Source organism: Polistes canadensis, unplaced genomic scaffold, assembly GCF_001313835.1.
Source record: "Polistes canadensis isolate GaletaPanama2010 unplaced genomic scaffold, ASM131383v1 scaffold_175, whole genome shotgun sequence".
In the NCBI taxonomy this organism is placed as follows: domain Eukaryota; kingdom Metazoa; phylum Arthropoda; class Insecta; order Hymenoptera; family Vespidae; genus Polistes; species Polistes canadensis.
In genome coordinates this window covers 241,161-254,813 of record NW_014569722.1, presented here as the reverse complement: position 1 = coordinate 254,813, position 13,653 = coordinate 241,161, and the positions used below count along the sequence as shown (strand labels likewise).

Genomic DNA, 13,653 nt, shown 5'->3' with positions numbered 1-13,653 from the left:
TCTTAAATCTAATTCGAAAAAATCTAAATTACACGCAAATGATTTAAAAAAAAAAAAAAAAGAAAAAAAGATGAACGAAATAACGAACGACCAATTTTTCTGAATCTATTTCATTTTCAAAAAAATGATCCTCCTCAAATATTCTTCAAGTTAGACAAATTTTTAAATACGTAATTACCAACTCGTCCGATAAAATTTCCCCATTTTGATTTTATCCGAAATTGAATTTCATCAATAATTCTTTCTTGCATTATATTTCAAGTGAGAAGACAGTAGAGAATAAGACGAAGGTCAGCGATCTTAAATATTGGAATAATCCAAGAATCCTAAGCGTAAGGAAATATTTAAGGTTGCGGGTTCTTCCCGTAACCGCGTTAAAGCATATAAGGGTTATAAATTATAGCGTTAAAATTGCAAACGGGATGGGACTTGGCACGCGTTTTCGTGTTCTCTTGTCCGCAGGGATTTAGGATGAAACGTTAACGTTGGCATATAGTATAATAGATGTTCCGATGAAAAAGAAAGAGAGAGAAAGAGAGACGGCGACAGTAAAACAGAGCAGAGTAGTGTAAAGCTGTCGAATTTCGTTCCTTTTTCTTTCGTTTGAACCACCATTCGATGGATCGACGGTTAGAGAAAACCATGGATTTTCTTTCTCTTTATCTCTTTATCTTTGTCTCGCTTGAAGCATAGTTCACTTGGCTACACACAAACTCGGGTTGTCGGATCAGTGGTGCGTTAATTATTGACACAACGTCTCTTCACATAGAGGCGAAGTGCTAGTGGGCTTTCGCAAGCTCTTCCAAGTCCTGGATTCAGGAACAAGGATCCGTAGGCGTTGAGCGCATACAAAATACGTCAGGCAGAAGACGACATGCCCTGAGAGAGAGAAAGAGAGAGAGAGAAAGAGAGAGAGAGAGAGAGAGAGAGAGAGAGAGGGAACTCAAGAGAGTCGGAGATCGTGAAAGTAGGTAATAGTTGAATGTATGCGTGTATGCATGTATATATGTATGTATGAGAGAATATAAGGGTGAGAGAGTGAGAGGTAGAGATACTGGGCAGACAGATCAGACCTTCGAGACTTGGGTCACTTCCCAATCAGGGCGGCTTCTGCTAAGCCTTAAGTGCGGGTAATTAATCAAAGTCTCATTACGCTAATGCTTCGACACTTGACTGGCATACTTTACTTCTCTGTGTATATATATATATGTGTGTGTGTGTGTGTTTGAAGACGTTGTTGGTAGGTCGTTTTCTTTGCGCTTTCCATGTCTCACGAACCGAATCTTTTAGAAACCATCTTTCATGATTATCATTGAAGTTTATATCTATACTTGCCGTATTATATTATTTTTATCACTCGAGTTAATTAAATATAAAGAAATGTCAGATCTTAATAGCCTGATCGATATCTTATTTTTTTTTGTCTTCTTCTACTTTTTTTTTTAGTTACTAATGGAACAACAAAAGTTCGACGAGGAATTAAGAAGAGAGCTGAAGTTACATTCGCAGATCCATGTCGATCATTTGAAAGAGGCTCTTTCGGTGAAAGAAAAAGAAATGATCAGAGCAATGGAACGTGCTTTGAGCGAACAGTCCGAAGAAGAAGCAATGAAATATAAGGCTCAGCAAGCTCCGATCGTTGGCAGGTTACGTGGTTTGGAAGCTGCTCTTAAAGGTGAGTGATACCTATTTTACGATATATTATATATTCCCATTCCAATCGAAATATCTTCATTTATTATTTACTTTTGACACGAGTTATATTTTATCGGTGATCATTTTTTGATTCCGGTTGATTCACCAACTTATATATCAAACAATGAAAAAGAAATTGAGGATAGAAAAGAAAAAAACACTTTCGATATATTGTCAATCTTCTAACTGATCTTATGCTTTTGATCGTCACCATCGATCCGTATTTATATCATCTTCCAATCATTCCTTTACACACACACCAAACACATTTGTTCATCTATATACCTGTCTCGATATTATTCTAGTAGTAACGTCATCGAATATCAAAATTAGTCACGTAGATATACGATTCGTCTATGGTATTACGTAACGTGGACCGAATACGAGAGTGCACTTTGTCGGCTATAATTTTGTAAATGGAGATAGGTCTAAAGAAAAAGAGAGAGAGAGAGAGAAATATATAGGAAAAGAGGAAGAAAAAAAGATGATACCTATCGATCGTCAAAAAGTGAACTTTTATTTTTATAATAAATTTCATTTTTTGTTTTTAATCGTCTTCTCATATAAATCGTTGTTACTAAATTACATACAGTCTCGAATTATATTTGATTGAATAAAGGAAATAAATAAAAGTTTATTCTGTGTAAAAGAAAGAAAGAAATAGTGACAGGTGTAAAGGAAAGGGACAGAAAGGAAATAATAGAAAATAGAAGTAGAGAAATTGGGAACGGTTGTATGCGATAAAACTCGACGAAAGTTCGCGCGTCGTCATCCGACGAAGCTCGCGAAAGCTTCTCTCTAATCCACTATCCTTGGTGGTAAGTAAATGTCCGAAAAGGGGTGTATCCTTTTGTATTCAACGAGTAAAATCTACGTGCTTACTTGGGGAAACAAGGACGGACGACGTGTGCATGCTTTTCCCTTTGTCGCTACTTTCCATTATACCCTATCGTGGCGCTTAATTACAACGACAAAAAGGCACCTTAAGTATTGTAACGTCGTGTGACACTGGCATCAAAAGAAAAAAAAAGTTAGAAGAAGAGAGAAATAAAAGGACAGAATGATAGAGAAAGAGTAATGCCGGTTTCACGCGAGTATGCATATTATATACGCGTTTGAAAATATATATGATGATGATATGTTACATACTTACATGCTAAATATTGAATCTAAGTGTACACCAATGAAAAAACGTTCACACGACAATTATTAATGTTAATTATTACGATATTCTATACATTGATACTCTGATTTCATTTTGGATAATAATCAAATATTATGTTCACAGAATTATCTTAGTATTCTCGTGCGAAACCGTTCACAAATTGATCGCATTCTCTTCTCTCACTTATCTCCCTCCTCTATTTGATTTGATTTGATTTGATTTGAAGTTTTGGCAAGTTCCTTTTACTAACTATCCATCTTTCTAGTTACGTAGTTTGTCTTGCTAGTTTTATTTGGCTAGGAATCGTTGATCGAAGCTTAATACGGATTAACTTAAGTCGGGCTCAATAACAGTGCCGACACTCTCATCGGTAATCGCTTATCGTTCCTGAACCGTCAGGAGAGATTAAGTCTCATGATTATAAATGGTACTTTTGAGGTGAACGTGTTAAGTATCCACTCCCCTCGAGAATTCTGAATTTCGCGTATCTCTAATTCATATTCGTTTTACGTCATTTTATTTTTATTTTATTTTCTATTTTTTTCTTTTTTTTTTTTGCATTTTAATTTATATAATTGTAAATAATATTATAATAAGTCAAAGAAATACGAGAGTAATAATATAGTAATATTTTAATCGTTATTCGTAGAAACATAAGCTCGTATTTAAAAATGTGTATTTGAACATATAAATATTATCCCTTGTTCGTATTAATGAAAAATATGTTTTACTATATAATGGGGTATTTAGGGTTTATACTACTTAATCACGATTACGGTTCGATCGTTCTCTCTACCGTAAACTTAACTTTCCAGCTTCCTCCTTCTCCTCCTCCTCCTGCCCCTCCTCCTCCTGTTTTGCCTCCTTCTCTCCCACCACCCACTATCACTTCCGGCTGTGGTTACGACAGCGGAAGGAAATTTTGAAATACCTTAGTGGGTGGTTAAACGGCGAGATAAACGTAGACGAAGATTTACGAGCAAGTTAATCGTCATTTTTTTTCTCTTTTTTCTTTCTCTCTCTTTTCTTTTTTTTTTTCGGTGAACCGGTACCCATTACTATTTTACCCATTACATATATTTTTTTCTCTCTTTTTCCATTTTGACCGCGAAGAAAAAAAAAAAACTGGGAATTACTTTCTGGTATAATTATCTGCTCGGTTTGTTTCATACGTTTTGGAAAATTTCGTTTCATATTACACGTATTATAGTTCGTTCAAAATGAAATTCGTGATTGCGAATTTTTCGTTGTCCTGCCATTTGTTCCAAATTTTTCTCTATTCTCTATTTTCATTTCTATAAATATAAAGAAAGATAGATTCGTTTATTGTGTTTACTTTAGTTAGATTTAACTTCTTCTTCTTTTTTTTTTTTTTATTATTATTTCTTTTCTTTTTATCGATACAAACGATTTCTTTTTCGTATCCTCATTCTAGCGAATTAACACGATTTTCTGTTCTCTTCAATGAAACCTTAAACGAAACGAAGAGGAGGTTGTGTGTATATAAAAAAAAAACCAAAAAAAAAAAAAAGAGAAAAATCTAGAAACTGAGAAAAAAAATAAGGGAAGGAATGAAATGGAATATAACTAGTTGTTAGATAAAGAAATATATATATATATATATACAAAATGGCTCGTTAGAATAATATCTGAAGTTGTTACCTTACTGAAAGTTTTCTATTTAATTTCATGAATGACGTAACTTTATTTAACGATTGGCAAAGGTGTTTTCGCGAACGAGGTCGTGGCTAGAAGTTAGTAAAGTAAAGATCTCCGACTCCCTTGGGAGAAAAGAGTGTGGATGGTAGAAGATGGTAGAAGAAAGGTAAGTGAGTGTACATTTAAGAGGATAGGTGGAGGAGAACAATGTTGATAGCGAAAAGAGAATGGAACGAGATAAAAAGAGAGAGAGAGAGAGAGAGAAGTAGAGAAGGGGTTGGAGGAGATCTTATTCTTCTTTTTTTCTTTCAACGAAAAATACTCCAATGAGAGAATACAGTAAAGTAGAAAAAGATAAGGGGAGAAAAACAATTGAATAAATGAAATCGAGAAAAGAGTGTACATTTTCTTACTTCTACACACAAATTTTCTACCACATTTAACAGAAAATTGAATATCCAATATGTATTCTTTAAAATTATAATTATATTTAATGATATACATTTGTGTTTTTTCTTCTTCTTTTTGTTCCTAAATTTTGCTTATTTTCTTTAATAGATTATAATTGTATGACTAAAACAATTTTAAAATATTATTTTTATACTATTAAAATACATGAAATACTATTGCAAATAATAAATGTTAGATGATTCAGAGAGTATCACGTAGTATAATAATTCTTAAGATATTGACTTTTCAATATTCGAAATTGTCTGACTAATGCTGGATAATTACTACTTCCTTCGTTCAGTAATCAAACGCAACGCAAATCATCACAGTTTTTAATGGTCATCACTATCGTTTACATTTTCGATGTTTAATAAGGTATAATGAAAGATATGAAATTGCAAATGGTTTAACGTTCATTACAAAAAAAAGAAGAAGAAACAAAAAAAAAGAAAAAGAAAAAAGAAAATAGGAAAGTTAATGAGTATAAGTTGAAGTAGCTTAAAATCCGCTATTAACGAGGTGATACACAGTATGTACCACCTATATCAGGTTAACTCGTAAATGAGTTTGTCGGGGGTTGTCTGGACGTAATGATAAAAACGTTAGCAATATATTCGCAAAGAGAGAGAGAGAGAGAGAGGGGATATACATACGTAATAGTGGCACCCAGGGGTGGCCTTACCAAATAGCAAGCTCTAAATTTATAGTTCCCCCGATAGTTTGAGCCAGATAAAGGGACAAAGGCGAACGCCGAGAAACACGTATAAAACGAAACAAATAGATATACGTACATACATACACACACAGAGAGAAAGAGAAAAGGAGGGATGGGGGGAGGAGAATGGGGTGGTTGGGGGTAATAAAGCAGCACAAATCGTCGAATCACGATTTTACAAGCTCGTCGACGAGTAGCTAATGTATGCAACGCCCGTCGTCAATTATAACTCGTGCAATTTGTATATCTCTGAAGCATTGTTAAGATGGAAACATTGTAGGATCATTTTCTTCTTACATTCTCGCAATGTAATTTTGTGAAAAGATTTTACGTTAGAAATGCCATAAATCAAGTTGATATATTTCTTTTCTCCCTTTCATCCTCCGCTACGACTAACCCCCTCACCCCCCATCCTTTTTCAACTCCACCACCCTTCTACCCTTTTTTTTTTTTTTCTCTTCCTTTTTCTTTACGTTCAACGACAACAACATCGATGGCGACGGTGGTAAGAAAGTAGGATACTGCTTTGGCAATTGTGGGTCTACGAAAAATATATTATCGAATAAAGCTGCTGCTGTGTTCTCCTTTTATTTCGTTTTGCTGTGTCAGTGACAGGTTTCTCGAATTACGGGTCAACGATGACAATGAAAACGGCAGTCTAGTGGAAAACTCGAGAAAACCGTGTGAGAAATAACTTAATAAAGTGAACAATCAAATTGTTGATGGTAAAAAGGGGACTGACGATTGGATAAATAATGAAATTAAATCTTTTGATTGAAATACTTTTTGTACGAAAAGAAAAAAACATACACACACACACACACATACATTTTTACATCGTTCGTTAATAATTTTGTTATTATCTCGCGATAGTATTAAGTCAGTGGAAAAATTCTCAATCGTTTTTAATTTAAACGTTTTTATCATTCAGTATTCTGAACAATAAGGCTAACAATAGATACGAATAAGCTAAAACTTGTCTGAAAAGGGGAAGAAGAAGAAGAAGAAGAAGAAGGGGGGCAAAGAGGAGAGTTTATCGCATCATTTTCAATGTTTCTCGGAAACTTAGCGAATCGGAAAGCAGTTTGCCACGAAGGCAACCGAATAAGCAACTAACACTGTTTAAGTGTGTGAGTAGGGTGAGAGAGAAAGAGAAGAGGAAGAGAGAGAGAGAGAGAGAGAGTGTGCGATATTGTAGCGCAGATTTGATCGTTACGGGTTCGATTCTTGGTTGAAAGTTTTTGAATGTTCGGATAATTCTCTCAGAACTTGTGGCAAAGTTTATTACATGCCCCAGCTATACCTAAGATCACGTTGACAAGTCCCCTCTTGGGGTTATGAAATTCTCCTCCCCTGTCTTCTTGTCCTTTGCAGTCTCTCTCTCTCTCTCTCTCTCTCTTTCTCTCTCATTCATTTTTCTCTTTCCCATCTTCATACTTTCTTGACGTTTAAGGGAAAAAACCCAAAGCGAGACCAAAAAAAAAAAAAAAAAAAAAAAATGAAGGATGATCTACCCAACGATGAAATACTTTAAGTTATTTTTTTACGTATTCAAAAAAAAAAAAAAAAAAAAGAAATCGAGAGAAGTTGTTGAAAAGCAGCTCAGTTTACGAATTTCAAAGATCGTTATTTATTTTCTCGTCAAAATTCGTTTAGCTGCTTTCGCATACGTCTCCTTCTTTCTCTATCTATTTTTCTCTCTTTCTCTTTCTGTCTCTTTCTTTCTCCCTATTTCTTTTTTTTTCTCTCGCTTTTTCATCTTCCCCAGCTTTAAAACTCTCCCTCGTAGTAGGTACTTAGAAACTCTTAACAAGATTTATGCGCGGCCGACACCGCGAAGAAAAGAAATAAGAGGAGCAACCTGACGTTCTCGGATTTTGTACGTCGACTTGCAAATATCACCAAAGCAAGCAAGCCCCATAAGTATCGCGAAAGAGAGAAAGAGAAATAAAAAAATGAACAAAATAACTAATATATATATTTGAGTTGGCTTAGAAACTAATGCGGTTAAGTCCATTTTTGTGTATATGTTATGATTTTTTATAAATTTTAATAGGATAATTATAAAAGATTTAATCGTTGTTTCGTTTTTTTTTCTCTATCTTTTTCACCTGGCAAATGGTGAAAATTTTAAGCTTTTTAAAATACTACTCTATTGTGTCCCAATAAATACTTATTTTTTTATTTGCACATCCTGTACATATCTTGTCCTGTTTCATATAGCTTACCATTTGAAAACAAGATTTTATATACTCTGCCGATTTAATTAAGAAATGAAACATTTTGTAAACCGCAATGCATATTGAAAAAGATTTATTTTCATAATTTTTGTTATCTGGACTTGACCGCATTTATATATATAAATGTGTGTATGTGTACGCAAATGCATAAATTGATTTATTATGAATTACGATAGGAGAAAATTGATAGAAACTGGGAATACGTATACTCCCTGTTATTCTTTACCACTGGCGTCGTCACTTGCTTTAGATCTGTCTTCTCTTTATGATTTATGGTATCACGAGTTTTTAATGAGTTACGCGATTTCTGTGCCAAAGGTCAGCGCAATATGTGCCCGTGTCATTGGCATTTTGGAGTACGCTTCCTAACAGTATACATCAATTATCGATGCCCATCGACTGTACGTACCTACTCGTTATAGTTTCGAGTATCGATGTCGTGTCGATCATTCTCAATAAGTAGTAATGGTACTTCATTTGTCAGACTAGTTCACAACTTACCGATCAGCAGGACTTTAACAATCGTTATTATATACTTATTCAGAAAATGATAAATATATTCTCTAGAAAAATTCGTTAATATTTTTATCTTATTTTATTATGCATTATTATTATTATTATTATTAATTTTAATTGTGTAATAATACAATTTCCTTTTTTCAATATATATATTATAATAATTTTTCCAAACAGAAAAGAAATTCCCCGATCACTCTCGTATATTTTTCTTTGTTTCTTATTTATTTTACTTCCCCCTTCCCATCATTTTTATTTTCAATGTTCCCGATATACGACAGTTCACAGAAATTCTTTGGAGAATTCCACCACGGTACGAGAGCAAAGACACACGAACTCGGTTTATCTGCGGAAGGAAACTCATTTAATGTTTTTTTATTTTTTTTTATTTTTTTATTTTTCTATTTCTTTCTCTCTTTCGATGGTGGAAATCCACCGGTGAGAATTTTTTTTGTCCTACTTACTTTTTCTCAAGAGATACCGATCGTTCCATCGAAGGTCACGGGAGAAAAGCTAAGTTGGTCCATCGAAGTTTCGTGAGAGGTACGATATCTTAAGAAAGAAAACGGATAGGAGAAAAAAATATAGTAAAAGGAAGATAGAGAAAGGAGAAGTATCTTTTATTGCGGTAGGTGAGTGTGGACTAAAACGTATAAAAAGAACGTGACTGCTCGATTTTTCAAGATACTTTTTATCCGATTACATTTCCTTTATCGATCGTATTACTTCCTTTCATTTCCTTTCAAACGATCTCTTCGTAGAATTTAAATAACTTTCTTGATCTCTTCCATTTACCTTCATCTATTTATTCATCTATATACATATATATATATATATATATTTTAATAGAATTTTTTATTTTACGGAAATGAGAAAATCTAAAAAAAAAAAATTGCATTAATATGATATTCGTTACGATATTTCATTTGCGAATTTGTTTAATACAAATATATTATATAATCGTTGCTCTCATAAGTGATTAATTATAAATTAGATCTGTATCCAATGTAACATTTATCCTCATTAAATAAACGTGACAATGTTACGCAATTTTCTATTACGCAGCTGCGTAAATTGAATTGAATTTTTTGCTTTTGAATTTGAATAAACAGCGAGTAGGGGGGTTGGGGTGTTAGTTAATAAAAAATAATATATTCTTTATATTTTTCGATACGTTTAAATAATATAACGATCATTTAAATTGTTCTTTATCAATTTACAAGGCATATTTCCAGTAGTTAACACAACCCAAAAAAACAACAGATTTTATTCATACCCATTAATCTTTCAAGCTTATCGATGAGCTTAAATTTGAGCGAGCCCGAGCCCTGATTGGTAGTACGATTTTTAAAAGTTAACAGGAAACAAATAAACCGGACACACATTATTTATTTCACGTAAACACTACATGCATATGCCTATGTAAAAAGAAAAGAAAAAAGAAAAGAAAAGAAAAAAAAAGCATGTAACGCGTTAAATTTTGGAAAAACAAATTGACAGGAATGTTTTTATTGAACGGAATTTTATTTGATCCGCAGCTCAACGTAATGTCGGTTTTCGTTCTAAAATATATATAATATATCCTCCGCGTTTGATATCTCGGGTCAAAAAAAGCACAGCCAGATTTTGATCCGCGTGAATTTTAGCGATACGGAAAGTGCGAGCGTATTTTTACTTGACGTTAGCCCGATACATACGCCCGCACCCCCATTGTGAGGAGATTTTGCTGAAACGAGTAACATCATATACGATAGGATATATATATATATATATATATACAAACATACATACATACATACATTCATTCATTTATACATAGATCAGCGGTTCGAGCTAGGTATTCTGTTTTGTAGATAAACTGCGTACATCAGAGGTTATCTATATACATGTATAATATAACCCATACAGAGGCGTGTATGGAATCTCATTGAAATTTTTATTCAAACTTTTTCCGAACAGATTTTATCTCCTGTTGATATTTCCTCTCGTAAAATTCAACGATATATCGATTTAATCAGCAACTAGCCACCGATATAGATATGTTACCGTCATAATCGGAAATCCGCCATTGCTAGTAATTCATCGGCATTCTCATCAATGCAAAGAGCATTCCAATGAAGTGAGAAACAGAAGAATTCTTACAGATTTTTCCTTAAGCATTGAACATAATACTTAAACGAGGGATGATTATAAATAGGTACAAAAGTTTAGGTCATCGTACTCGACGTTTCTAATTTTTCCTTTTTTTTCTGTTTTTTTTTTATCATATTTCTCGACGTCCTTTTTCCACGGAATGGTAAATTCGCACACGGTGTAGACTTTTTATTCGTCGTTCTATGTGTTACCAACACGTATGTAGGTAACACTCGTTGTCACATTCGAAATTTTGACGGCCGTTTGGATAAATCGTTGCTACGAGGATAATGGCTGGGTCCGCTTGAAAACGAGGGAAAAATCAAATACCATCCCAACCTCCGACGTTTACGTGTCCTGATTGATTGGCCAATATCGAAGGAATTGTCGTTTTTTCCATCTCTTTTTAACGATTGCTATATCTTCTTCCTTCTCTCTCTCTCTCTCTCTCCTCTCAACTCTTTGAGTGCTGAATACTTTTAACTGAAGTGTTTTGTAGAGATGGAATAGTTTATTATTAGTGCGATTGTTTTCGTTGATTGATATTATTTTAATATATCAGATCTAATAATAAATTATATATTTAATAATTAAAGTATTTTTCTTTTTTTTGGGTTGTGTGATTTAAATTCTGATCGAAATTAAAAAAAAATAAAAAGATTTTATAAACTCGTGTATGTATATCATATTTATAAATATAAATCTAATACAAGTGAATGTGCAACGGCTTGAATACGCCAAGATTGTAAAAAAAAAAAAAAGAAAAAAAAGAAAAATAAGTGGACCAGAAAATTGGAGTCCCCACCCGAGTTCACCCACCATCCCAAAAGTTATATACTATTACAAAGGATCGTAATATTTTGAGTGGATTATTTGATTTTACATTTGATTATTATTATTTTTCGTCTCTCTAAGGCCGTTCGTTTTTTTTTTATTTTTATAGAAAAATTTTAATTAAAAAACAAAAAACACAAAAATTGATCGAACACACACACCGCGACAATTTAAATCGGTTTAGGGATATCGCACAACTAACCAGCAGCGCGATGGTTATGGTTCTGAATTTATATGCAAATAGTATTAATAATATTTGTATTTAAGGTTCTATAGACTAATGGATAGATCTCATAGATTGTTTGACAACGTGTTGAGATCCATACCACCCTCCACCTCCTACATTCTCCCCACATTCCACCGTCCTTTTTGGGAAACACAAACGTAACGCGAAATGCTTTTGGATTTGATACGGGACGTCCCTTTAAAAACTTATCCCTTTTTGCCACTCTTCCTTTCCTTTAGGACCACGTCGTCCATGGAGAAGATGGGATTTCGTCGTCTTCTTGGATAGTAAGAAGGTAAAACGGACGGAAGCTTTTAGTAGGATATCCGTTTACACGATAATGTCCGTTTCTTCGTTTCCACGTTTAGTCCAATATGTCAAACAAACGCGGCTTCTTCTTCTTCTTCCTCTTCCTTATATTATTTTTTTATTCCCACCCTTTTGTACACAATGTCACGATAAAATTGAGAGGAAAAGAATATACACATACGTATGTATGTATGTATGTATGTATAGTTAGGATAATACTACGTGTATAACAAGAGAGATTGATAGCTTTACGCATGTAACATAAGCATTTGTTATCATAAGTAAACAAGTAAAAAAGAAAAAGAAAAGAGAAAAATAACTGTAATACATCCGACAAGAGCTTAAAGATACAATTCTCAAGTTCCTTTTTCAAAAAAAAAAACAAAAAAGAAAAAAATATGAATTTTTACTCGATACTTTTTATTTTCTACTTGTTTTTTCTTTTTTATTTATTGTGTGTTTTTTTTTTGTTTTTCTTATCTTTTGGGGTTTTGTTTCAACGTCTATATGTATTTGTATACGTGTATATATATATATATATATATTGAAAGTGGATACACGTTAACAAGTAGAGAAGAAAAAAGGGGGATACTTATCGACGTTATGTCACTTTACCACTCAACATCCCATTTCGAAACTTTTTCCACTCTCGTCTCTTATGTTAGTCCCTGTCCCGAACACTTTTCTCCTGTTCTATCTTCTTCAAATCGATCCCCCAACTATTGTATCAGTCGTACGAATTTGTTATTACAGAAAAAAGACAAAAAAATATTGCTAAATAAACGCATATTGTATTCTAACGTTTACATTTCAATCTAAACGAGAAGAAAACTGTACTCTACCACACTAGAAGTGCATAGTTTTTACAGAAATCAATTTTAATGATAATTACAATACATTAAACAAATATCCACACACACACACACACACACACACACGCTGTGTGGTCTAATAAATACTTTATCGAAAGAAAAGAAAAAAGTAAAATACGAAATATCTTTTTCCTCTTTCTTTTTTATTTTTTCTATTTCTATTTCTACTATTTTAACCGCAAAATTTCAAATACCCAATCCTCCCAGCGAATTTAGTTGGAATTTTTCTTTTTTCTTTTTTTTTTTTTTTTTTTCCGCAGCAACGAAAATCGTTTACTTCGCGAACGTTTAAGTGTTTTTTATTTTTTTTTTTTATTTTTATTTTCTTGTTTTTCGTTGACTACACCACTACGACGGAATAGAGAAAAAGAGATAGAAAGAAAAGTGGGTGGATGAGGGGACGGGGGTTGGAAAAGGGAACAGATAGGGGATTGTATGTAGAAGAGAAGGGGTTTAGAGGGAAAGGGAAATCGATTTGCGTTTTCGGGGTGCGTGCAATCGGTCCTTTTGTCAAGAGTCGACCGCATCGTTACGCTTGTCGATCGTGGAACGTTTCGAAAACTGGCTGTAGAATCTCATTCCAAGGATGAATAGTAGTAGTAGTAGTAATAGTAATATAGTACAACCCATGCGTTTTCATCTACAAAGGGGAAACAAAGAAAGAAAGAAAGAAATAAAGAAAGAAAGTGAGAACGAGAGTGAGAGTGATATAGAAATCGAAATATTGAGAAAATATTTAAACGCGACAGGTGCGATCACAAAACTCGAGGGATATACTACTTTCTTCTTTTAAGTTTTATTTTTTTTTTTCTATGTTTTTTTTTTTTTTTTTTTTTTTT

General features: G+C 33.4%; 1 protein-coding gene across 2 annotated transcripts in view; it reads left to right on the top strand.

Moving 5' to 3' along the window:
- The window catches only part of LOC106789292 (MICOS complex subunit Mic60), a 28,208-nt gene that overhangs the window by 6,186 nt on the left and 8,369 nt on the right, over positions 1-13,653 (top strand). For both annotated transcript variants that reach the window (XM_014753381.1, XM_014753380.1), the window contains one exon: positions 1,447-1,675. In XM_014753381.1, coding sequence (XP_014608867.1) covers positions 1,447-1,675 — 229 coding nt within the window. The remainder of the gene's footprint in view (positions 1-1,446; positions 1,676-13,653) is intronic.